Here is a 24,235-nt window from a genome sequence, read left to right on the forward strand (position 1 = left end):
CTTATTTTTCTATTTCCAGCGAAAGGCCAGAGAGCCAGAGTTTTGACCAAAATAGAGTTCAAAACTCCCAGCAGTTGATGCCTCAAGAACAGCCAACGATTTTTCGATCCGTTCATTACAAATCGCGTAATACTGAAATGAAGTTTGAGAATTTACGGGCCACTCAGATGGCCGGCACCTGCCCATGTGACAATAGTCATTCCTCTTTATCTTAATCTGTGAAGACATGCTATAGTACTACGTCAAACTTATTACAGTCATGTGCCTTTTGGCAACTCTTCAAGAGCTGGAAAAAGCGCGCTCCACGCGTTACACCAGCAATAATTGCTCGGATCGATCGGATCGAAATGCTATAGCCATGCGTCGCTTTGACTTCTGAGACAGTCGGAACACGTCGTGATTATTAGCCCGATATTCCTGGCAAATTAGTGGAACTGGGAACCTTCATTAAATTCTGTGATTTGCTTGGTACATTCATTTAAGCAAATCTCAGTTTTGTCATGCCCTTCAGGGACTCTCTAAGAACCTGGAAAGAGCTATTTTATAATAGCTGCATGCCAGCATAAAAACTAGTTCCAAGTTTCAAGTTTCTTTGCTACAGATTTCTTTGCAGAAATGAAAAAAAGTCTTCAATAATTTCTCACTGTTGAAATAAAATCCTCAGATTTTCGAGTCGCAAACTAATTTTTTTGAGCGCACCAATTTGCCCCTCAGTTTCCTAGAGGTTTCCGAAATTCTTCTGAATAGCTATCTCATGAATGATGCAAATTCCACCCACCAGAGAGGTGAAACAATCAAATACGGCTGTACCTTTCGTCTTTCGACTAAGCACTACAACCTCCACATGAAGCGCTATAACTTCCACTACATTCATCACAGCGTAACAGCGTTCTTTTGGCAAAATTGTATAGAATTCTAACAAAACTGTAATCAGAGGAAATTTTTTGGCTTTTACGGTCTAAACTGTGCTAATTATTATACTGAATTTCTTAATTTGTGTAATATTAAACTGTAGAATTTTTTTTTTTTCCTCGGGGATATCGTATTGGTAATAATAGTTGAAAAGTACTGAAGTATTTGAATGTAATAATTTAAATACTGAAGATGTAAAATAGAAGTTTGCTGTCATAGTCTGATTTTAAGATTTTTACTTCTTTGTACACAGTAAAAAGGAAGTATTGTAATCGCGAAAAGTTTCATGCAGCATATTTCAACGAAAATATCCATTTTGACCGCTGTCGAATGCAATTTAACGATGTTTCTGCGTGATATCTGTACTTAAGAACAGAATAAAATACTCTTTTCCTCCAAAAAAATTATAAAACAGCTTTAAAATGAATTCTCAAGAGAATTTTTCGTGGCGTTTGTACGAACGTATGTACGTACGTACGTACGTATCTCGCATAACTCAAAAACGAGTAGCCTCAGAACGTTAAAATTTTGTATATAAGACTGCTATAATATGTAGATGTGCACCTCGTATTTTGATTGCAATCGGCCGAACCAAGCGCATATAATGTATTTATATATATATATCCACTCTGTTACCCGGCTCATTAATCTCAGTTTCTTTACTCTTATATGTTTGTAAATTGTACATTTTTTTGCTTTAAAAATGATTAATATATGTTGTTCTTATCTTCCAGTTAAGGTTTTTATTCCTTTAGTAAATCTGTATGCAATAATTTTAGAATTAACAACAATTTTAAAATTGTTTAAGTGCCTTTAAGCCTAATAATTTTCTTGATGGCGGCCATTGCTTGTTTGCATCTGAAACAGCAGGATAGCTGATTTGTTGCCAATCTACTGAAACTTAGCTTCGCAACAACAAAGATGAAGCCTTCACATTTATTATTGCGAATTAAATCATGCTTAATCCTTTCTGGAATTTTTCGAGGAAATAAATGTTTAAGATTTACTTCGTAATTTTTAATACAGATATTTTGAGTTTTTATGTATTTTTGCCTTATCACGAAGTGAGAACTGAATTAATTAAATGAGAAATACTCAATCGTCTGTGAAAAACTGTTTCTTTTTTGTTTTGTTTGCTTAATTTATTTTATACATCGTTCTAAATTTATTATAGTATTTGAATAGAACATATGACAACGATTGGATAATTCTTTAAATGATATAACTTTTGTGCATTCTGAGTTAAAATATAAACGAAATATAATACTATTAAGTGAACCTAGCGTCAGAGTGTCGCTATGGCAAACAAATAGAGTGAATTTTAAAGAATGCATTTATTCTATTGTGGTTTATGCGTTGTCGGCGAAGTAGATTTAATTCAATTCAATAAGTTTAAATGAAATGCAAAAAAATGCGTATAATTTAATATTCCGTACAAGGTAGCCATATGATGTACACATCAGATTTTTTTATTCTTGTTGACGTACACTTTGGAGCTAACAGATATAAAGTGGTACAGTAAGTATCTGTCATAAAACCTTTAGATTTTTTATGTTGTTGCGGTAAGAAGAGAAGCAGTGACAGCATCGCCTGAGAGAAGTAAATAACAGGAAAAGATGAAATTTGGGTTTAAAAGGATTTTAATTTCGCTTCAGTATTTTTTTTTCCATTAGCTAATGAAAGATTTTGGTTGTTAAAACTTTTTATTTCCAAATCTGAAAACATATCAGAACGTTAGTTGCTGAGCAACGGGTAATTAAAATAATAATAGCTATGTAAGCGTCTGTATCATTAAAATTATGTAAGAATCATATGACATGGATTAATTTTGATATGAAGCGGTTTAGAGAGATTTTACTATTTTTAATACAGAGCGGAAAAATATCCAGATTAAAATTATCAGTTAAAGGACTAGTGCAAATTAAAGTTAGAATTTTGAGTTGCATGGTTTTTATCTTACATATATATATCTATATGTGCGTAAATCAATATACTTCATGTACTTTTCATGCATAGTTTGATTAAATGCAAAACGATCGACCCTGATTAGAATATAAGTAGACACTACTAATCAGAATGTTGAAGAATAAATTCTTTAGTATCAGTAATACTCCACTGAATATTTATCTTTCGAAAGCTTTTAGATCCTTACCAGGCTACCATTTCATAATTCAGCAAATTTTGCCATGAATAAATAATGTATATTAAGTTTTAGAGAGTATTATTTTCGAAGCATAATAAAACTTGAATTTTAAGTTTAATCTGTAGTGCTTCACATAAATATGCATTGAAGTGAGATTACAAACATTTAGGATCTGAATAAATCTCTGTCTAGACATATCACTATTCTTAAATTGTTTTCGTGAGAATTAAAAAAAACGCTGATCGAATAATTTAGTTATATATGCCGTGAAAACCTTTGAGAATACGAAAGGGGTTTAGGTATTTGAGAATAGCGCAAACCTGAGAGAGAAATTGACCGGAATGACTTTTTATTCACCAATAAATTAATAAAAATGTGTGAATGACGTCTGAGAGTTTTGACTATAAGCCAATGAAGAAATCAGGAATAGATGCACCTTCTATCAGCGATAACTTGAGCGGCTTCGTATGAATGAATCTTGATTCCTTTCTGTGAACTTATTTTGGCCTTAATTTCATATCTCTGATTCAATCTGTGAATACAGTAAGTAGATTCTCACTTATCTGGCAGCAAAGGGGCCATACCATTTAGGATAGGAGAATTTTTCGTATAATTAAGTACATATTTCTAGAATTTAACCTCTTTATGTTTCTAATGCCCTCTACGTAGAAATTGCAGCTTACAAAACTGTTGGTCGTAATTTTCTATCTCTCTGCTACGTTTAAACAAATAATATAAATTTCGTACAGATAATTTAAAATTAAAATACATACTGTGATTCAATATTTTAGTAAAATAATATATTAAACAACATTTTAAAATTACCATGCATTATCACATGAAAGTTAGAAATTTCTTAATGTGCTGACATATAATTTGTAAATATTTGACTACTTACAAGATTGCCGTCGCAGTATAAGGTACATCTCCCGCCTTCTTAGTATGCCTTCGTGATGTAATGGTCAGCACAACCGGCGCGTATTTGAGAGGTCCGTGGTTCGAGTCCTGGAGAGGGCATTGCTCATTTTTCACTTATCCTGCTTTCAAAAAGTACCTAATGTCTCTACAACAGTTTTAAAAAATTCCCTGAGTGCAAAATGAAGCTTCAAGCTACAGAACATCATATAGCGAAGTAGATGAACACTGCTTAGAAAATCTTTTGAAAGATACGCATACTCTCATTAGCTTCTCTCCACGTAACTCTTTTATTCAAACTGCTATCTTCGTTTCGTCGTCCACCTCCTCTTCGTGTTTTTCCTTTGGAGAATATATTCGACTACTGCGTGTTTATCTTGAGAGTATGAGTGACAGGACTGCTTCCATCCGTCTAAATCTACACATCTTCTTCACTAACAATAACCTTCTCCAAATATGTAGTTAAGTCAAAAGTATAAACCCCGAGCACTAGATGTGTTTTAAAACAACAGAATCTTCGGCTCTTGTCTGTGTCATCTACTAAAATGATCATAGGTCATAATTTACATCTTTTGAGACCACAGACAAAGTAAACATGACGTCTTTCATTAAATATTGTTACTGAAAGTAACTGACGGTACCTTTAACATCGGCGTAAAAGGAGTTGAGACGTTCAGCGTTATATTCTGTATAATTCATTGATTCGATAGCTGCTACACTGGGCTGCAGGAATACCATACAAACGTTTTCCATATTCAACTCTTTAGACTGTTAGCCAATACACATTTTTTTAATCCTGTTGCCCTGAAGTTATAAATTAAATTTAGACCTTCAAAAGTGTTATTATTTTGATACTGCCGGTTAATTGAATACCGATACGAGGATTTTGCTGCCTAGATCATAAGAATGTAATATATAGTGAACAAATGATATAATACACCTACTGAAACATCTAATGAAGGCAGGTTTTCAGCCATTGAAGAAAATCCATGTAAAGTATCATTAATGAGAATGGATATCAGTACAATTTAAATTACTTAAATTGCATGCGAAGTAAAGGTCATAAATCTGTAATACAGTATATTTGGTAAGATAACTCAAAGCAATTATTGTTTTAATCAGATCTAATGTAGGAAAACCAAAAATAATACAAGTGGCAATGCTAATAAACAAATCGTTTCATTATTTCGGACGCATGTAAGTTTCCAATAGTCAGGGCAATTTTGCAGTGTTAAAAATAATTAAGAATATATTGTCGATTAGTTTACAGTAAAACTAATTTGGAGCCTGATAGAGATCAATTTGACATAATGGAAAAGAAAACTGAACAAACTTGATTTACGCTGCTAGTGAAGGAAGGAAATAAATCTCATTTCCACTACTAGGAATTATGTAATATTGTTAATTTAAAGTTAATTGAAAGCAAATTATGAAAATACCTATTGTTGGTAATTGTATGCACAATGGATATATTCATGCTTTGTAGCAATTTAAAAAAAAATCTCGAAGGAACCTTTTATGAAATGCTTATTTCTTATATATTGCAATGAATCACATCCACGATAAATTGATGCTGTTGCCAAATGAGGATGTATAACTTATTTAAAATAGGTTTATAAAATAGGTTTCTGACTCCCTATAAATAGTGAACATTAAAAATTTTTAATCGCACTTCTTGGGCACACTGTCCTTTGCATCCAAAAGATATTTTGATACATATATTCTGAACATATTGGTCTAACTTACTTTTTTCATTACATTCCAGCAAACAAAGTAAAGTTAAATGATGATATGCCAGCATCCTCTATGATATTATATATTCTAAAATGCAAAATGTAAAAATACTCGTGAGCAAAATTAAAAGTAGGTTCAAATAGAAGGGTTTTGAAAACAGGGAAAGGTAGCACTACGAAAGGCGGCGGTCCAAATATGAAGAAGGCAAACATCTACTTGTATTTTTAATCTTAAATATTGTTCCAAATGATAATATCCTTTTTTATATTTTTGGTATAAGTAGAATTTTTAAACTTAAATTTCGAAACATAAAAAGAGGAATAAACTGCACTTTTAAAACCGAAATTCATTTTGAACTTCTGTTTCGTTCGGAACTTCAAAAATACGTTTGGCTTGGTTTCTTTGATTATGGCAATATACGCTAGATTTATTTGTCTAAAGAAAGGAATGCCTTCGTGGAAGACTTTCTAAGGAAAACTGGCTCGTGTCTTTGGTACACATGGGGAAAACCTGGAAAGCGCAAATACTGCTAGCCCGTTTGCCTGGAATTGAACCTAGGTCGACTTCGTTCAGCTGAGTGGTAAAAATGGCCGACAATGTTCGGCCATTTTACCACTCAGCCGCTGGTGGGCCTTAAAAATACATAAATATGTAGCTTTATGAATTGTGAGCATTAAAGATGATATTCATTTTTTTAAATCAGTTTTCGAATAGTTGAGTAAATGATATTATTTTAAACTTGTGTTTCTTTATCTTCTATAAACGAAGTCACGGTAAATAGTTAATAATACAACCTTCAATAATAATATATCTTTATGATATTTCATAATCTGAAATTCAAAGTACAAATATACTCGTGCCTAACATTATGGGAATAAATAGAAAAAGGTAGAGAAGTAGTAATATTCCTGAAAAAATGTGTGCATTCTTTTCATGAAATATCTAAGCGCTATAGACCGCAAAACGCAGTATTTCATGCTGCAAATGGCGTTTTATCAAGAGTGAGATTTGTACTATAATTAAAAAATTTAGCGAAAAATGTTATGTTGCAAAATTTGCTATATACCGAAAGAATCCTTGCGTATGATTTCTTCAAAATTGTTTCATCTGTTCTTTCAGATTTAGCTTGATCTAAGAGGTTGGATTAGTAAGTCTGTTAAAGTGCAATGTTAAAAACGGTAGCAGTTTAAAAAAATAGAAATGCACCTCGTCGTTTCTGTACTGAAACATCGTGGATTACAATGATAGAGTATCTTGTATATTAATAGATCAGCATTATGTAGACACGGTAAGCACGGTACAGCTGGGCATCTTGCCAGAGATGTTTCAAAGTTTCTTGTAATAATCACGCGGACAAAAATTTCATACCTATTGGTTCACTGATTGCAAGAGTAAAGTCTTTGCACTTAGCAAGTGTTATGGATATTTACAATTTTAACTACAGTTCAGCGAGAAACAAATATAGCCTAAAAGAAATAACACTTCTCGTGGAAAGTTCGTTGACGACAGTTTATTTAAATTCTCGAAATCACTGAGCATTAATTTATGCTGCAGAGTGATTAATTTTGTGTTTTCATTTAGAAACCTTCTGAAAGGTCCAACATTTTTAAAAGCTTCGTTTTAGACGCTAGACTAATGTTAGAAGCTAGACGAATATTAGAACCAAACTAAATGTTAGAAGCATGATGTTACTCTTCATCTTCTGTTCTCTAAAATCAAGAACAGTAGATGATAGCAACTCACATGAATGGGAATGTCATTTCCTAAAAATATGTTCAACTGCTCAAGTTTCTATGGGATATGAATTCTTTTTTATGGTTAAAAAACGCGTCGTCATCAAACAATTATATCACAGGACCGCGTGAACATTTACAGTGGCCAATTTTCTCATTCGATTTCCAAACACTGAGCGTGTACGACACATCTTCGGATTATGTCTTGCAGGTATGTCAATGATCCTCTGTAACTACCGGAAGATTTACACCATTCGGATGCAAAAATGGAACTCCATATTTGTAGAACAACTTGATAATTTTATTCTGAATTCTTTCAAACATTGTAATGCATGTGTCTGTACGGTGGGCTAATAGGATAATTTATTACATACTAAGATATTTATTTTACCGTGATACAACTGCGTATTGTGTGGAACTTGCAACTATGAAACTCCATAGAGTTGTTTACCTTTAGTCTGGCTTTCAAGCCAGAATGCTTATTGTTTCCTTAGCTTTGAATTATTACTTAGTACAATATAGACTATAAACAAACATTTTTCTTGCTATCCTGATGGTAAAAGGATCGAAACTTATATTAAATTTAAATTCAATATAGCTGCTATTAAAATTCTATTTTTCTATATACTTAAAAATATTTTTATTAAATTTATAATTGTATCTAACAATTACTAATCCCCAACTTCACTTCCGAAATAATTTATTATTTTAAAAAATAAAAAATTTAGTTTAGTTTAATTTTTAATTCTTTTTTTTTTTTTTTTTTTTTCAATTTAACCCATTTTATTTATTCTGTAATGAAATTTACTAATTTTATCCTTGCTTTTATACCTTCCTCCATTTCCATTTTTTACTGTTGTAACTAATAGAATTTTTATTTTCCATTTCATCAAACTACCAACTTACTACTAAATTCGATTGAGTACCTGAAGTCGATTTTCTTCTGAACCACATGGAACACTCACAATGAAATAAAGGAACATTTTTGTCACAGGTTTTTAATTCCCTTTTTACTATTACATCCAATACATTACTAACTCATTTTCGTTTATAATTTCAGGCCTGTTGCCTTTTGAAATATTTTCCAATTTAGTCTTGTATCTTCCCATTCTTAATTAAAACTACTGTTAACGGCCGAGAGGTAGAATCGCTAACCGCTGGTAGTTCCGACTTGATGTCGGTTCTAGGCTAGCTGCATGACGTTTCCGTGTTTTTCCCCATTTCCAACGTGTATACTAGCCAGTTGTTTCTTTGAAGGTGCTCCACGAAGACATCCTTCACCTTAGGCTAGATAGCCTTTGTGTGCTTTGCCATAATCAACTAAACCAAACTAAAATTATTTATGTTCATTTTCCTAAATTTTGACTTTAAAAGTTTCATTTCTTTTAATTTCCAACAGTTTCATAGCAGTTTTGCCATTTATTAAGTTCAACATTTATTGAAAAATATTAAAATAGCTAATTTCTTCTAATTGGACCAATCGTTTTCTGGTTTCTAATTTCAAGAATTCTTATTTTGTTATAATGTTATATCTTGATTATTAATTAAAGGAATTAACTTAATTTTAATAAAATGTTTTTTAATTTAATGGCCATGAATTTACCTAACATTACATTAAATTTGTTTATTTTTGCATTTATTTTGAATTGTTTATTAATTTGTTTGTATATTCATCCAGATATAATTAAAAACCTTGGTCCTGTTGAAAACTTTTCGGCTTCTCCATGTAAAAAGCCCCAAAATTTTCAACTGTTATTACACTGCTATATTATCATATTTATATTGAATTATTTGATTTTTATATCAAGTTTGATTTATGGTCTCCTACTAGATAGGTGGCCGCAGAGTCTCATTTAATTATTATATTTTGATTATTTCATTAATTTCGCAGCATCTTGTGCGAATTTAATATTAATTTAATAATATTAATTTTGAAATTTCTAAAATCTTCTTTATATGTGTGTGTTGAAAATTTGACTTTGAAGTGAAAGAAATTAAAAACCAAATTGTAGCTAAAAATAAAAAAATTAAAATTTAATGCTAATACGTTACCAAGATTAAATTTATTTTGGGACATCTTTTCCCAAAATTTCGTAAAAACCTTATCAGGCTAGCACAGCCACTACTGGTAGTAGCTCCTACGTTATTCAAATTAGTAATCCATTATATAAATTCTTGCAAAATATTAGTAACAGTGCAAACAATTCGCCATTTTTTAGAATTAATTCTCAGATTTTAAATTTGTTAAGAAACAAAACAGTATTTCCAATTTTTCTTTTGATTTCAAAGGGTCCTTTTTACTACTAATCATATTTCTGATATTACAGGTGTTTCTTAAACTTTATGTATTAATTATTATATTAATATTCATATGACTTTCATAAATAGAAATGAATGATTTATTTGACAATTTGTGATAATTATATTCATTTGTTAGAAATTACCTGCACTGAAATAGCAGAAGGCCATGCTGATAGATAATAGCTTAATTCATATTTGATCTTCTGTAGAAAAAAAAATCTTGTAAACAAATTCTGTAACACTTCAATATTTTTTAGTACTTTAACTACTTCAAACACAAATCAAGTAGTTATAGTAGAAATTATATAGATATTATATACAATAACCTGGTTAGAAAAATTTACAATAAGCATAATTGTTTTAATTCTGAAATCATTTAAGTGCCTTTTTGCGAATTCAGTATCCATTTTCCAGAATTTTATATACAGAAATAAAAATTAAATCACAGATCAAACAATAAAATTTGAAATTTTCTTTTCTCTATCTTTGTACCATTTGTTTTTGTTTTCCCGTGTAATTTGTCAATAATTACACAAATAAATACTTAAGCAAATTCATCTGATTAATACATTTTTTATTTTTCAAATCTTACATTATTTAATACACAAAGCACATTATTTAATACACAAAGCACATTATTTAATACACAAAGCACATTATTTAATACATAAAATCTGCTCTTAAGTAGTCAAAAATAAATTTTATTTTTATAAACGTATCACTTTTTAAAAAATTCAACAAATTATTTGGTTAACAATACTTTTTTCATAAATTGTTAAATTTGTACTTAAAAGGAATGAAGCATAAAGATCCTCAATTTAATCAGACACTTTTTCCTTTTAATGGATGTATAAATATTCTAACTGTATACCATATTATTCTGGTACTCGATATTTTGAGATATGAATTCATGATTTGTGACTGAGTGCTATTTTGCAAGTTTTAAATAATAATTTAACTTATTGTTCCCCGATATTCTCTTCGAAATTAAACAGATTTTAGAAATTTAAATAGTTTTTTGCAATTTTTGCTATAAAATATTAATAAGGGAACAAAATTTGAACTGCTATCATTTGGCTGATATCGTAACCAGATACTTCATGTTCGTAATTTGAACTACATTTATAAACCATGCTTTCTAACAATGTTAAAATTTATATCTGAAAGCTCCGCACTACAGCCATAAAATGAATTTTATTTTATACTATCATAAGTATCGATTGCCGTTTAATGCTATAGGAGAATTTCAGGTGAGAATCCAAATTAATCATAAAGTAGTACCGCCTTATAGCTCACTTTTTGTTTTGAAGAAGTAGTGTAATTCTCTCATTTAAGTTTTCTAAAAAAGAGATTTAGCGTTCTTTACTCGGAATTAAGAATTATGTGAGAACTATTTCCTACAGTCTCATAATTTGATTACACTTTCAACTTTCAAACAAGTATAAATAAGTAAGGCAAAGATTATTTAACGGGGATTCCAAAATTTGCGAATTAATTAACTCGAAGTAACCTTTATAATAATAATTTTCTCGTAGAAGAACAAGATGAGCTGCTGTGCAAGCAGCTTTCATATGCTTACTTTAAACATTACAGAAGATTATCATTCTTGCATTGTCCTTTTGCATGGAGTTAAAAGCAAGAGTATTGTGCATACATTTCTAGACTATGTAAAAGGGGAGAATGTTGATACCCATCACTAGCAAAGAAACAAATATGCAGAAGTGCATAACATTAGCCAGTCGTACTTAATGCTTGCTAACATCAAATAGTTTGAAAGATTCATACTACTTCCGTAGAAGTCAGCTGATATCTGCCTATTCGTATGCGGCTCAAGCACATGCCCATTTCACTACAACAAGGACCCATGCAGGAATCTAGTATGGCAGACAGGTACTGGCGAACAACATAGCAGTTCATGCGCCAATGTCGAAGCGCTGGACCAATGCACCAGATGTGTTGAAAAGTGAGGCAGGCAAACGAGCAACCCACAATGAATGCAATGGGCAGTGCGCAGATGACGGTGAGGGATTTGTAACAACAGTTCTTGGTGCACGTGAAAAGTCGATGAGAACTCTTCCATACACAATCAAATGAGTATGTTCCTTCAGGTTCTGCTATGACGTCATCGAATTCAACCTAAAACGAGAAAAGTCATTTAATTTTATGTATGAATTAGACATACCTATATACATACAAGGTATACATATTATACATACATACAGTAGACGCTGCTTAATGTGATCACGTTTGTTCACGGCTACTTTGATTAAAGTACCCTAATGATTTCAAAATAGTAATGGAATTTAACTAATTTAATACAAAAACATCAAGAACACATAGGAGATTTCAGTCTTTTAATTAGAAAAATTTTAAAGTTTGTTGGACTGTTCATTGGAAAATATTTGTTCGATAATGTGCTTCTAATTTTAATATTCAGAAGCTATCCTTCGCTCGAAGAGAACATACCAATATGAAATTTTTAGTTAAGCAAAAATGCGGCCTTAGTTTGCCGTAGATGTTTTCAGAAACTTTTTTTTTTTTTTTTTTTTTTCAAGAAAAAAGAAAAACAAAATTTTAGATTTCTTTTTCCTCCAGAATTAGAAAAACTTATATCTGATCGTCCTCAAAAGCGACAGAGTTATTCAAAAACACATCAAAATAAATTTGCTTTTTGCCTGGTTGCCTGAAATAGAAAACAGACTTTTCGGCCATTTAACCACTCACTTGGCGACATTTTCTTACTTAGCAATTTTGCAATCGGAAATGAATGAAATATATTCCATAAATTACTGTTAGTGATAAAAATAAATGATCAAATTTACAATACAAAAAACAAAACGAAAGTCGAAAATAAGTACTTCGTGTGTCCGCCACGCTGAGCGATGAGAGTCTGTACACGTCGTGGAATTGAATCATTCAGGTTATGAATGTAATCATGGGGAATGTCATTCCATATGTCTTCGACGTGATGCCAAAGTTCAGTCTTAGTGAGTATCTCATCATCTGTACGAGAGAGTCGCCAACCGATGAAATCCTAGACATGCTCAATGGACGCTGAATATCTGGGGAATAAGAGGGCCATGAAAGAAGAGAAACCTGTTGTGCTCTAAAGACTGCTTGTGCAGTCTGAGAAGCATGTGCCCCGATTAGCCTGCTGAAATACGTCCAAGAATGAGAAGAACCTCTGGTTCTGGGATCGACAATTATATCCAATAACTCCCCACAACGTGATGCAATGCACGCCACGCACTGTGTTGCCATACCCATTGAAATCGGAAGCGTATGTTATTTAGCGACAGGGGAATTCCTGCGTAGCAGTACCCTTGCACGCAGTTCATGATGCAGCAGACAATGACAAATCGTTGAGCTGGACAACACAGCACCAGTAGCCGTGCTCCAAAGTTGTGTTAACACACGAGAAGACGCTGTGCGATGCGTCACTGCCATGCGGATGACGAGATATCCGTCGTCCCATCCCGTTGTCGTATGGCGTACTCCACCGCCAAGATTTCGCCTTGTTTGGTTCTCCGCTGTCCATTTCTTTCAAACAGGCATCACTGTTGTGGAATTACGCTGCGTGCGAGCTGCGATTGCTCGACACGATTGTCCTCCTTCTCGCATAGTGAAGATGCGCATACTGAAGATTGTAACGTACAGAGCGTTGCCAAAGTCCGCAGACTGGCTTCTGTATTTGCAGACCTAAATAAACGTTTATATGCTATAAGAGTCTTGCTAACTGAACCTTACTCTGCTGGATAGATCTTTACTTGAACTGTGAAGCGACTATTCGCTAAGTTCAAAATTGCTTTAATAACAATACGTATGAAGGATAAAAAGACCTTTTTATTTAACTAAAAAAAAGGATATACAGTCGGCACTCCTGATGCTTGCAAGTTTAGCCAATACTTTTGGCTGCAACTCAGATAGAAATATAAAATTAAAACTGAGTTAAATAATCAGCCGAAGCTACGCAGAGATAATTAACGTGAGTTGGCTCTTAGCGCTAACACCGACGTAGACAAACCGGCAATTGATACCCACGTTGATAAAATAGCAATTTTAAATCAGCGAAACAACATGGCCGAACGGCAGAACATTACTGAAATCATTTTCATAAAGTGCGAACGACATTGTGTATTCATGTAGTATAATCATATTTGTTACTATGTTATGCAACGGCAGCTATACTATGCAATGTATTATCACCATTACTGACAAGAATATTCTTCAGTATCATATGAAAGATTCTGTTATTATGAAAGATTGCTTCCGAACTAACTGTAAAATGGAGGAATTTCCTAAAAATCTCTATTAATATCAATAGTAGCAACGGCCAAGGTATTTCAAAAATTAAGACAAAATTAACAAGCTTTCTTATTTATTTCAAGGCGAGGTTTATGAGACGTACGAAGAACAAAAACAGTATTTAAGTAACCATTTAGACAATGAAATGCATGAAAATGCATTTTAAAGTTACTCAATGATTTATCCTAAGCTTTCGTTTTGCAAAGATTAGAGAAACCTTACTTTAGTTAAGAGAAAGAAGAAATACTGTACTTGGACATCTGTTTCCATTCCGACTTTTCATCGTTTAGATATATCTTTTTAGTTATTAATTCAAGCAAGTAAGTATTAAACCAGGTATAGCTGCTATTGAAAAGTTCTCTACAAATATTATTTCTATAGTAGTTTACTTTTAGAAGACTACATTCTCCTTTCTTTCTTATTAATAAAGAAGACAACTAAGGTTTTCTAAAGCCTCTAGACACTTTTAAAAGTTTTTTTAAAAGTGAGAGAAATAAGAAATCAACTATTCTCTGGCCAATATTCGAATACAAATATTCCTGGACAATTACAAACAATAGCTGAAGTAGTGGAAGAGTAGTACACTACGCTTACTTCACTAGACGGACAAGAGTGCTAAAATTAATTTTAAGCTATATATTATATTATTTTTATATTTGGAATTATATTATCTCTGGATAAAATTATCCAGGGATAAAGAAAAAAAGCATAGATCTTTCACTTAGTATTAGAAGCACTTAGCATTAGCATATTTTTATTTAATTTTTTTTATTTATTTAAAGAAAAGGAAAACCTCGTGCAACACAACATATCACACGATACTCAGTGAATACATACGGATATAAAATGCGAAAAAAGAATATAGCAGGTTGTCAAATATACACCAACTTAAGACAGTAAATCATTTTTCTCATCATCACTGATGATTCATTTCATTTAAAAAGCTATTATGAGATGTAGAATTAGCTAGCTTATCTATGTGTGCAGTAGATTCAGAAGAAAAGTGTACTATGATTTGAATTTAAGAGAAAGTTACATATATGCCCATTTTTTGCGTGAAATGAAGTAATGATAAGAACAAAAAAGAGAGGAACAATTGCTATATAAAAAACAGGACTAGAGAACGATAAAAGACTTGCACAAATATAAACCAAATCTGCGTTTCATTGCTGCATCCACTTACATTTGTAGAGCTGCAATTAGCAACACCTGGATGCACAGTCCTGAAATCGCGATGGGAATATTTCAGGAGACTCCATGCATTTGAGGCGAATTTATCAAAGGAGAAAAATAAACTAATTATTAAATCAATTAGTGCTTTCCGGCTCAGAGCTTAACTGAACATGCATTATATTTATAAATTAAAAATTATAAAACTAATTTTAAGAATGAAATAAATTTCAGTTAAACACATTTTTGTGCATTTTAAAATTCTTAATAAATAATAATTATTATTATAAAACGGAGGATGATCGTGTTAATTAACTTGCATGGAAATGAATTTGATGAATGATATACGTAATAATGTAAAAACAAGCACGCAAATATAGAATCCATATGAATTTCTTCTTCTTTATCGTAATCTTAATTAAGTCGTCACTGATAACATACTTTCCTTGCGTGCAAATAATATCTTCGTTAGTACGTTATTCACAGTGTAAACGGGAATGAAGAAGCAACATCGAAATCGATTCTTGGATCATTATTAATGTGTCATTACTAAACGGATTTGTCTCTTACAACCTAGCGAAAGCTACTTCGGATTTGTCTCTTACAACCTAGAGAAAGCTACTTCCAATTAACATCCTTAGAGCATTCATCAGTAGAATCTATTCCGTGCTGGAAACTTCAAACTAGAAGACATATCGCTTACATTCGAATTACCAACCAGTTGAATCAGGAGAAAATGAAACCTTATCGATCATTTCAGTGACTTTATGAAGGTGGGGTACGTATTATCTATCATACGCAGGCTATGTAATCCATTTGAACACTGGTTCTAACTCGATAGCTGAAACGTAGTTGTCTAAGGCTGATATTAATACAATAATTTGTTAGTTCTGGAAAACTTGGCTATTGGTTAAAACCAGCAAATTTTACATTATTCCAAAATAATATTCAGTTATAGTTTTCGATGTCTAAGGAACTAGGTGAATAGATTATTAAGGTAGCAGGCATTTACATTTTAAAATAAATGCTGTTATTTATTTTATAATTTATCTTTGCTGTAAAATGAATATAAACGTATAGAGATTATATGACGAATTTTGAAGATTTAATGTCATCCAACACATATCTAAATATTGTTTGCTTTCGAAAACATTATCTTCGTAGGTTTCTGCCTTTACCATAAAATGCAGAAAAGTCTTCTCATAATTATTTTATGCCTCAGTTCAATACAGATTTCTGTATGTGTCACATAAAAGGATGAAATAATAACTTGCCTCCCACCTTTCAATATTTACATATTCACTGTGTATGTGGAACGTGTTATCCTTAAGTTACAGTTCACTATTTCTGCGAATTTATACGCAAATTCGCCCTGAATGACAAAGCATTCAAACATTTTTGGGCTCTGTAGATTGGCATCTTTGATTTCTGTATAACATGCTCAACCTAGTGAATAAATGTTTGAGTGTAAAAAGCTACAAAAGAGCCACCTGCTTAAGTGACGGACGTTTTCGTGGAATATTTTCTAAAAGGAACTGGCTCCTGTTTGCCTTAAGAAAAAACAAACATGAACACAAACTATAAGGTATTTCTCCCACTTTCCTAGCGTGCCTTCGTGGTGTTGTGGTTCTGCCCGCTGGGGCGGTATTCCAGAGGTCCGTGGTTCGATTTTCGTCGAAGGCGTTGTATATTTTTCAATCCCTCTGGCTTCCAAAAATACTTAATGTCTCTACAAAACAAACTGCTAATCAATTTCTGATTTAAATTCATATCCATTGTCCATTGTATCTTTCTATTCGGCAGCCCATCAGAGGCCGAGAGGTAAAGACGCTGAACACTGATAGTTCGGTCTGAGGTTCGAATCCCGCGAACTTGCTGGCTGCATGGTCGTTTTCGTTGTTTTCCCCATGTGTAACGTGTATACGATCCAGTTTCCCTTAGAAAGTCCTCCACGAAGACATCCCTCCCTTTAGGCAGATAGCCCTCGTGTGCTTTGCCATAACTGAATAATCCACTAATCCTTTCTATTCGGCGACTGGTTAACCACAATACCAGAAGCAAATTATATAAGGGATAAAGATGTTTTCAATTTAAGTGGGATAAAAGGCGGATATTGTTTAACAACAAAATTTGTGCAATGAGTTCTTATAGACAAATCTGTGAGCTTAAACTCCACAAACAAGGAATAGTAAAACAATGGTATAATTAAAAGAAATATGTTATTGATGTATCTTATTTTCTGTAGTGCTTTTATGTGGAATGTTTTGTAAAAGATTAAAGCATTAAGAATGTTTTGGGTAAGAAACAATAAGTTCAAATATGGTACAGACCGAAACGGGGGGATTTTAAAAGTTTAAGTTAATATCTGGTCTTGCAGGTAGTATACGACAGTTAATGTAAACCTTATATTTACGACTCTGATTAAGGACACATTACCAATGTAAATAGGTGTTTTTTTTTTTTTTTTTTTTTTTTTTTTTCTTTTTTTCTTTTCTCTGTTTCTGAAACAATTCAAATTTTCCCCAAATGCGATAATATAAAAAAGCTAACATGGGCATAGTATGTGTGTGAGACGGCTCTAAGTCAGCAAATAGCTGGTACAGTACGTAGGGCAAACATCAAGTTACAGAAGCAGACGTCCTATTCGTGTGCCAGAGTCTATTACCCGTTATCAAACTATGAACGTTGCCTGGCAAAGGGAATATCGGAAGTGAATTGCATAATGGTTTCTGGCTGATGAGTGAAAATGAATCTGAACCATGAAATCAGTGATCGAAAGAATAAGACCCAGTGAGCTAGGACTTCTATAAGTTTGTTACATTTTCTGATGATACAGACAATGTTTTTATGTAACACAGAATGCCCCTTTACATTGGAAAAGTCCTCTAAATAAGTAATTTTGTATATTTACTATATGGGATGTTTTGCAAAATGTTAATGCATTAAACAAATCAACGGGGATGTGATGCAATAGACATGTGTTTGCTGAGTATTTATGCTGTCTCTTTTCGGGCATCTTGACGCACATGGTTTTCCTCAAAATGATATTCGCTGTCATATATCTAGGTATTACAATAGAAGAATTGCACGGGAGTAACGCATACGCTTTCTAGATTATACAATAGCTTAAGATATACGGATTTAGCCCTGCTGAATTTTTGTGGGATGCTGTTCAGCGAAACATTAAAACTCGTGAAACCAAGGTTACAGTTTGAGTGGAGTTGCGGACAATACTACATCAAATATATAGCTAACTGTTTTTTTTTTTTTTTTTTTTTTTTTTGTTTTTTTTTTCTTTTACTGTATTTCAGCATCAAATGATATCGATGTTTCGTATGTAGACTATTATTCCTATTACAGGAGACCCGGTTTATTAGTAAAGAGTTTTTAACGTTTTTTGTGGTTCAATATTTGTATGTATGTTATTAATATTTAACTGAAAGATTTCATGCATAATAAATCTAAATGCATGATAATAGTGATCATGATGATGATGACGACGACGATAATGATACTACTACTACTGCTACTAATGATGATGTTGATGGTGATGATGATAAAAATAATAATAACAGAAAAACTTTATATCTTCTGATAAAAATACTTGCATATATTTCTGCTCAGCGCAATTTCTTCAAATGTAATAAAAACCTCATCAAGCTTATCATCATTCCTTTATGTTAATTAACCAGTTATTTTGTGATTTATATCTTTACTGTCACTTCTTTCCGTTTCCACGCCAGAATGCAAATTAGCTCGCGAGTATTTAAGGTGAGGTTTCTAAATTTTAAGACATTGCGTATTCTGCCTCTCGAGCCACGTTACTGGATTACTAGCTAAGATAAGATTGTAGTGTTCGGCCATGCATTAGGATCACGGATATTGAATCTACCCGGCAGTTAAGTGTGAGCCAAATTCGCGTTAAATTGATCTATGCACCACTCGGCTAGTAGCTGACTTGAATTTACATTACATTTCACTGTTACTTTATCTCGTCATAAGTTCTGGCTGAGTGTGTAAGCACCTAAAGTACCTTCTATTTTCCTTGATTTTAAATAAAAGGATCTTTTACTCCCTTATCAAGGCTCAGTTGTTATTTCAAACTTAGTAATAATTTGCTTAACATTTACCAACAGTCTGTACACTATTAGGTGATTAAATTTTATAACCGTTCAGAATTTTGCTCATGAATAATTGCAACGGTAAAATACAAATTGCTTTACAAAGATGGTAGTTAATAACAGTAATTTATTTTTGATTTCTAGTTCAAATACTGTGACGAATTTTGTACATACGCAAATAATTTTAATGAAATTATATGTGAAACTGTAGTATTTTTTTGTGTAATGTAGCATGAAAATCTAAAGGAGTGTAGCTTTGCCGGAAAAGTAAGAATACAGGGGAAAGTCTATTTCACATAAAGTAAATGGCTATCACTCTAAATTGGCGAGATATCGCCAAGATGGTGATGGTTTTGGCGACTAATTTCAGTCCTCAAATTTAGCAAAAAATCGCCAAATTTTGCCACACTTGGCAAACATTTGTCGGCATTGGGTTTGGGTATTATAATGGAATAAATGTAATTGATCTCTATATGCAGCTGTAACCGTATCCGGCCCTTAGATGTAACTTTAACCGTATATGCCTTCCAGTAATTTCCAAACATGTAATTTAATAGTGATTTCTAGGCAGCCGTGTGAAAAGTATATAAGACCGGCGAGAGCATCTACTCTTAGTTATTGTTACTTCAGAGCTCAGTTCGAAGTATTGAGATATCCGTGTTAGCTTCGCTCTTTAGACGTTCTTTGCATTGCGTTGTGTTTAACTTTCTGAGTAATTTGAATTTTAACCACTCATAGTATTCTGTGATACTTCGAAAAGCTGTACGAGTACTTTTGTGGAAAGTTCCAGAATTATGAAGTGTTTCTTTGGATAAAAATATATTTTTTCAAGTTATCATCCATTCTGCGTGCATTTAATCTATTCCGAAACCGTACGCATGTAACAATACCTTATTTAATTATCAAGATGATTTTTATGTTGAAATGAAGGTGCTGAAAGTTTTCCAAACCTCTAAAAATATAAAAAGAAGATAATAGAAAAGGATTAGAAAAAGTTTTTAATGCACATCAAAAGAATCATTTTATCATTGTGTTAAACTAAATATCACTGTAGTTATTCTCAAGGAAATTGAAGTGCAAAAAAAAAAAAAAAAAAAAAAAAAAAAACAATTATTTTACATGCGTCTAGCAACAGCTTGATAAATTATCAGAAGCAAAAAAAGAAATATTTTGTTCATATCGGCATGTTTTCATTATGGTTTAAACAGGAAAATGTTCAGCAAGGATAACTTTTTAACACATTTTAATGGAAAGTAACTTTTATTATAAATTTTATACAGTACTGTTGTGCAGATGAATAACTTTATGCTATATTTTTAAGAGTTCGTAACAGACATATAAAATTATGTGCATTCGATCCTAAGCATCATGCAAGTTGAAGCACATTAATAAAGATCAAATCCTGGCAGATTTAATTGAAAAATAACTTTAAACTTTCTATCGACAATAATTTATAAATATAAACGAAATTAAAGCTTGTGTTCAATATTTCCTAATTTTTTTATATATTTTAAAATTATATTTAGAGCATATTCATTCAGTAAGTGATATGGCACTTTACCCATAATTATTACAACTGATGAAAATATTCTTCTTCTTGTATTATTTCACATTTTTATATATAAGAGAACCATTCATTCTTCCCCACTACTCCTCTTAAACTGGCTTTAAAATCCAACAAACAATTTTTAATAATTCAAAGATTTTTGAATTATTGGGACTATAATATTTTGAACTTATAAATGCAAATTTTAGAACTCAAAATTTTCGTTCAAACGTACGGTGTTTTGTGTCTCTATGTTTTTCGTATTCTCTGAACACGCGTTTCCTTTGCACTTGTATATAACAGTACGTAAGTTACTGCTAATTAGAGAATTTCTATTTCCAAATTTCTTTATATTGAATTATCTGTGCTAAAAATAGAATAATATATTTATGGTACTTAAGTATTATTGAAAACACCTTAGTAAAAGTCGCCAGATTTTCATAATGCGCCAAATTCTGGCAAACACGCGCATACAGTTCTTCAATTTCAACAAGAAACTTCACCATATTTTTTTTTCGTTCTTCTTGTTGTATTCCATATTACAACAAATTTTATAAACAAATCGTAGTAATTTTTGTCTTAAAAAGCTCAGTTTTAAAATATGCACTTGTTGTTATCTGCAATAGAAGAAACCGCCATATAAGTTTTGCAGGAACGCGATAATTTTGTTAAGCGCAGGAAATAAATCGCTAAATTAGATAATTCTTTCAAATTTATAACGCAGTTCCTCGAAATTTCTACCAGAACAAAAGAAGCATAAACTCAGTAGTAAGCAGATTGTTTACTTATATATAAGCACAACCCCCTTGGCTCAATTAGACGATTTTTTACAAATGAAAAGGTAAAAATTACATTTCGGGTGAAGTTGGTGGTTTACGCGACATTTTTAAAAGGATTACAAACTATCGATTTTTATCGTAAGTCGTTAAACATTATCAATCAATGGAAAGGAAACATATTTTAGCAATTTAAAATAGAAATTTTATTCGTTAAGTTAGGATTGCGTAATACATTAACAAAATAAGATACTTACATTCGTCTCCGAATCATTCCGTAATTTTTTTTATTTCTACTCTTCTCCACAAGTACATAGGAATTTGTTTTCCTTAAAAAAGCATCATAGAATTTCAGACTCAGCATCGCAAAAATCTCAGTAACACTGGCTATCTACCAAAGGCATCTCCTCGTAGTTCTCTTTAGAGATTTCGCAACAAGATTTTGTATTTCTGCATAAATCTTACCGCAATTTCTTCCACTGCTGGCATTCCAAAAGAGCGTATTTTACATTAAGTTCAAGGAAGAGAAAAAAAATGTTTATACGAACCATTGAATCCTGCAATAGAAGTCATACAAAAGTGGTGGTATTGCTCGACTGAGGCATTGTTATGAGCATATTTGCCTAAAGCCTGGTTATGCGCTGTCTGTCTGCGTAAATCTGTGCGACTGATTTTTCATCTATGATGACTTTTATATCAAGCTTTCAAAAATTTCTTTCTTCGGTCTTTAAACTTTAAACCATAACAGGTTTTCAGCAGTCAACACAACATATTGTTGAGTACATAAACCCCGAAATGCTGCTGCAGTTGAACGAGCATTGTTTACTGGCGCTTAAATATCGCAAGGATACTTTAAATGCAGATCAAAATGAATTAATATTTGTTGATACTACAGAAATAATGTAAAAGGATTTTAAATTATGATATTCGTTTCAAAACATGCATTCTAAATAATTAATGAACATTTAATTTTCTTTGATTAAAAACCAATTAATTTATATGTTATTTAGCTGCATCATAAAACGTAATTTTAATACAAAATAGAGAGGCAAACATGTGATTATGTTGGTATAAATTAGTATTTTACACGTAGTTATACCTAAAAATAAGTTATATCTTAATAACATTATATCTTAATAACATTATATCTTAATAACAAATTTTTCATTAATCGAAGGTAGCCAGAAATTTTAACTCCTAGTTTACAATTTACTAAAAATAAATGCAATAGTACCTCCAGGTTTATTTAAAATAAATTGTTATAAAGACTGATTCCTAAGCTCCCAGAGAAGGCATGAATGTTCGAAAATGTATAGTGTCCGTGCGGCATGGGGGCACTCTAAATATGCGACAAAATAAAAGTCTTCTCGAGAAGTTGATAATAGGATAAAAATGTTGGGAGACCGTCGGACCATTCCTCCCTATGGGTGCTCTCCATCAACTGACTGAGCTAAATCGCACTGTCTCCTGTAAGGTGCCCAATGCTGTTGCCAATGATAGGCGTAAACCTGCAGTCTTTGCCACGAGGTGGTGTGGTGTATTTAATTACGGCAAAGCACACTAGGGCTATCTGCCTAAGGGGAGGGATGCCTACGTGGAGGACTTTCTAAGGGAAACTGGCTCGTATACACGTTACCCATGGGAAAACCACGAAAACGCCCATGCAGCTAGCCCGTTCGCGGGATTCGAACCTCGGACCGAACTACCAGTGTTCAGCGACTTTACCGCTCGGCCGCTGGTGGGCCTCTTTGCCACGAGGAATTTCGTGGGCTTGGGCTAACTGTAAGACAGACAAGTGAGCATTAGCAACAACAGCATTGTTGGCTTTTGTGGTTCTCCTCATGTGTAGTGTGAGTACGAGCCGTTTTCTCAGAAAACCCTTCTCATAGGTATATAGCCCTCGCAGCATTGCCATATAAAAAAATCCTTGACGGAATATGTTTTAAGAATTCATATCTTCAGAAAACACCTTAACAACAATTTTTAAGAATTCATGTCTACAGAAAACAACTTAATAACTTTGTCTTTAAACATGTCTTTTGTTAAGGGGACTCATACACCTTAAACCCCTCATGATCTTCGAATATGTGACTATAGCAAGAATTGGGATATTGTATTTATTTTAAAAGCAATTACTTCCAACTTTTTACAGCTGACTTCATGATATAGCTGCTTTGGAAACTAGTAAACAGAAAGTTTGTGTTGCCACAAATATTTTTGTAATTTAATCCTCTTTGTGACAAAATATTTCGCCATATTTCCACCTTGCGCGCATGATATTTTAAAAATGGCTAATGGTACGTACTTGAAATTTCATGGAGTTCTTTATATGGGCACTATTTTCTAACTGAACTAACAATCTGATGAATATTTTACTACTGAAAAATTTTATGGAAGAAAACATCACAGATTTTTTTAATAAAATATATTTTATAAACTCAAAATGAAATAAAAATTTAACATGAAATTTTTAGAATTTTAGGTTCACAGTACTTTCCAGACGTTATAAAAGCTATATATTAAATATGGAATTAAATTATGAAACAGAATGTTTTAAACTGCTCGCACAAGTTGGAAAC

General features: G+C 32.3%; 2 protein-coding genes across 4 annotated transcripts in view; one reads left to right on the forward strand and one right to left on the reverse strand.

The window, feature by feature from the left end:
* Nucleotides 1-24,235, forward strand: part of LOC146997612 (uncharacterized) — a 522,595-nt gene that overhangs the window by 196,262 nt on the left and 302,098 nt on the right. The window lies entirely within an intron of this gene.
* The window catches only part of LOC118182486 (caveolin-3-like), a 279,463-nt gene continuing 265,532 nt past the window's right edge, over nt 10,305-24,235 (reverse strand). For both annotated transcript variants that reach the window (XM_085815235.1, XM_035351833.2), the window contains exon 2: nt 10,305-11,874. In XM_085815235.1, the coding sequence (XP_085671361.1) occupies nt 11,518-11,874 (357 nt within the window). In that variant the 3' untranslated portion in view covers nt 10,305-11,517. The remainder of the gene's footprint in view (nt 11,875-24,235) is intronic.

This window comes from Stegodyphus dumicola, chromosome 4 (genome assembly GCF_044657685.1).
Source record: "Stegodyphus dumicola isolate Sdum_Otavi_A_Nest chromosome 4, ASM4465768v1".
In the NCBI taxonomy this organism is placed as follows: Eukaryota; Metazoa; Arthropoda; class Arachnida; order Araneae; family Eresidae; genus Stegodyphus; species Stegodyphus dumicola.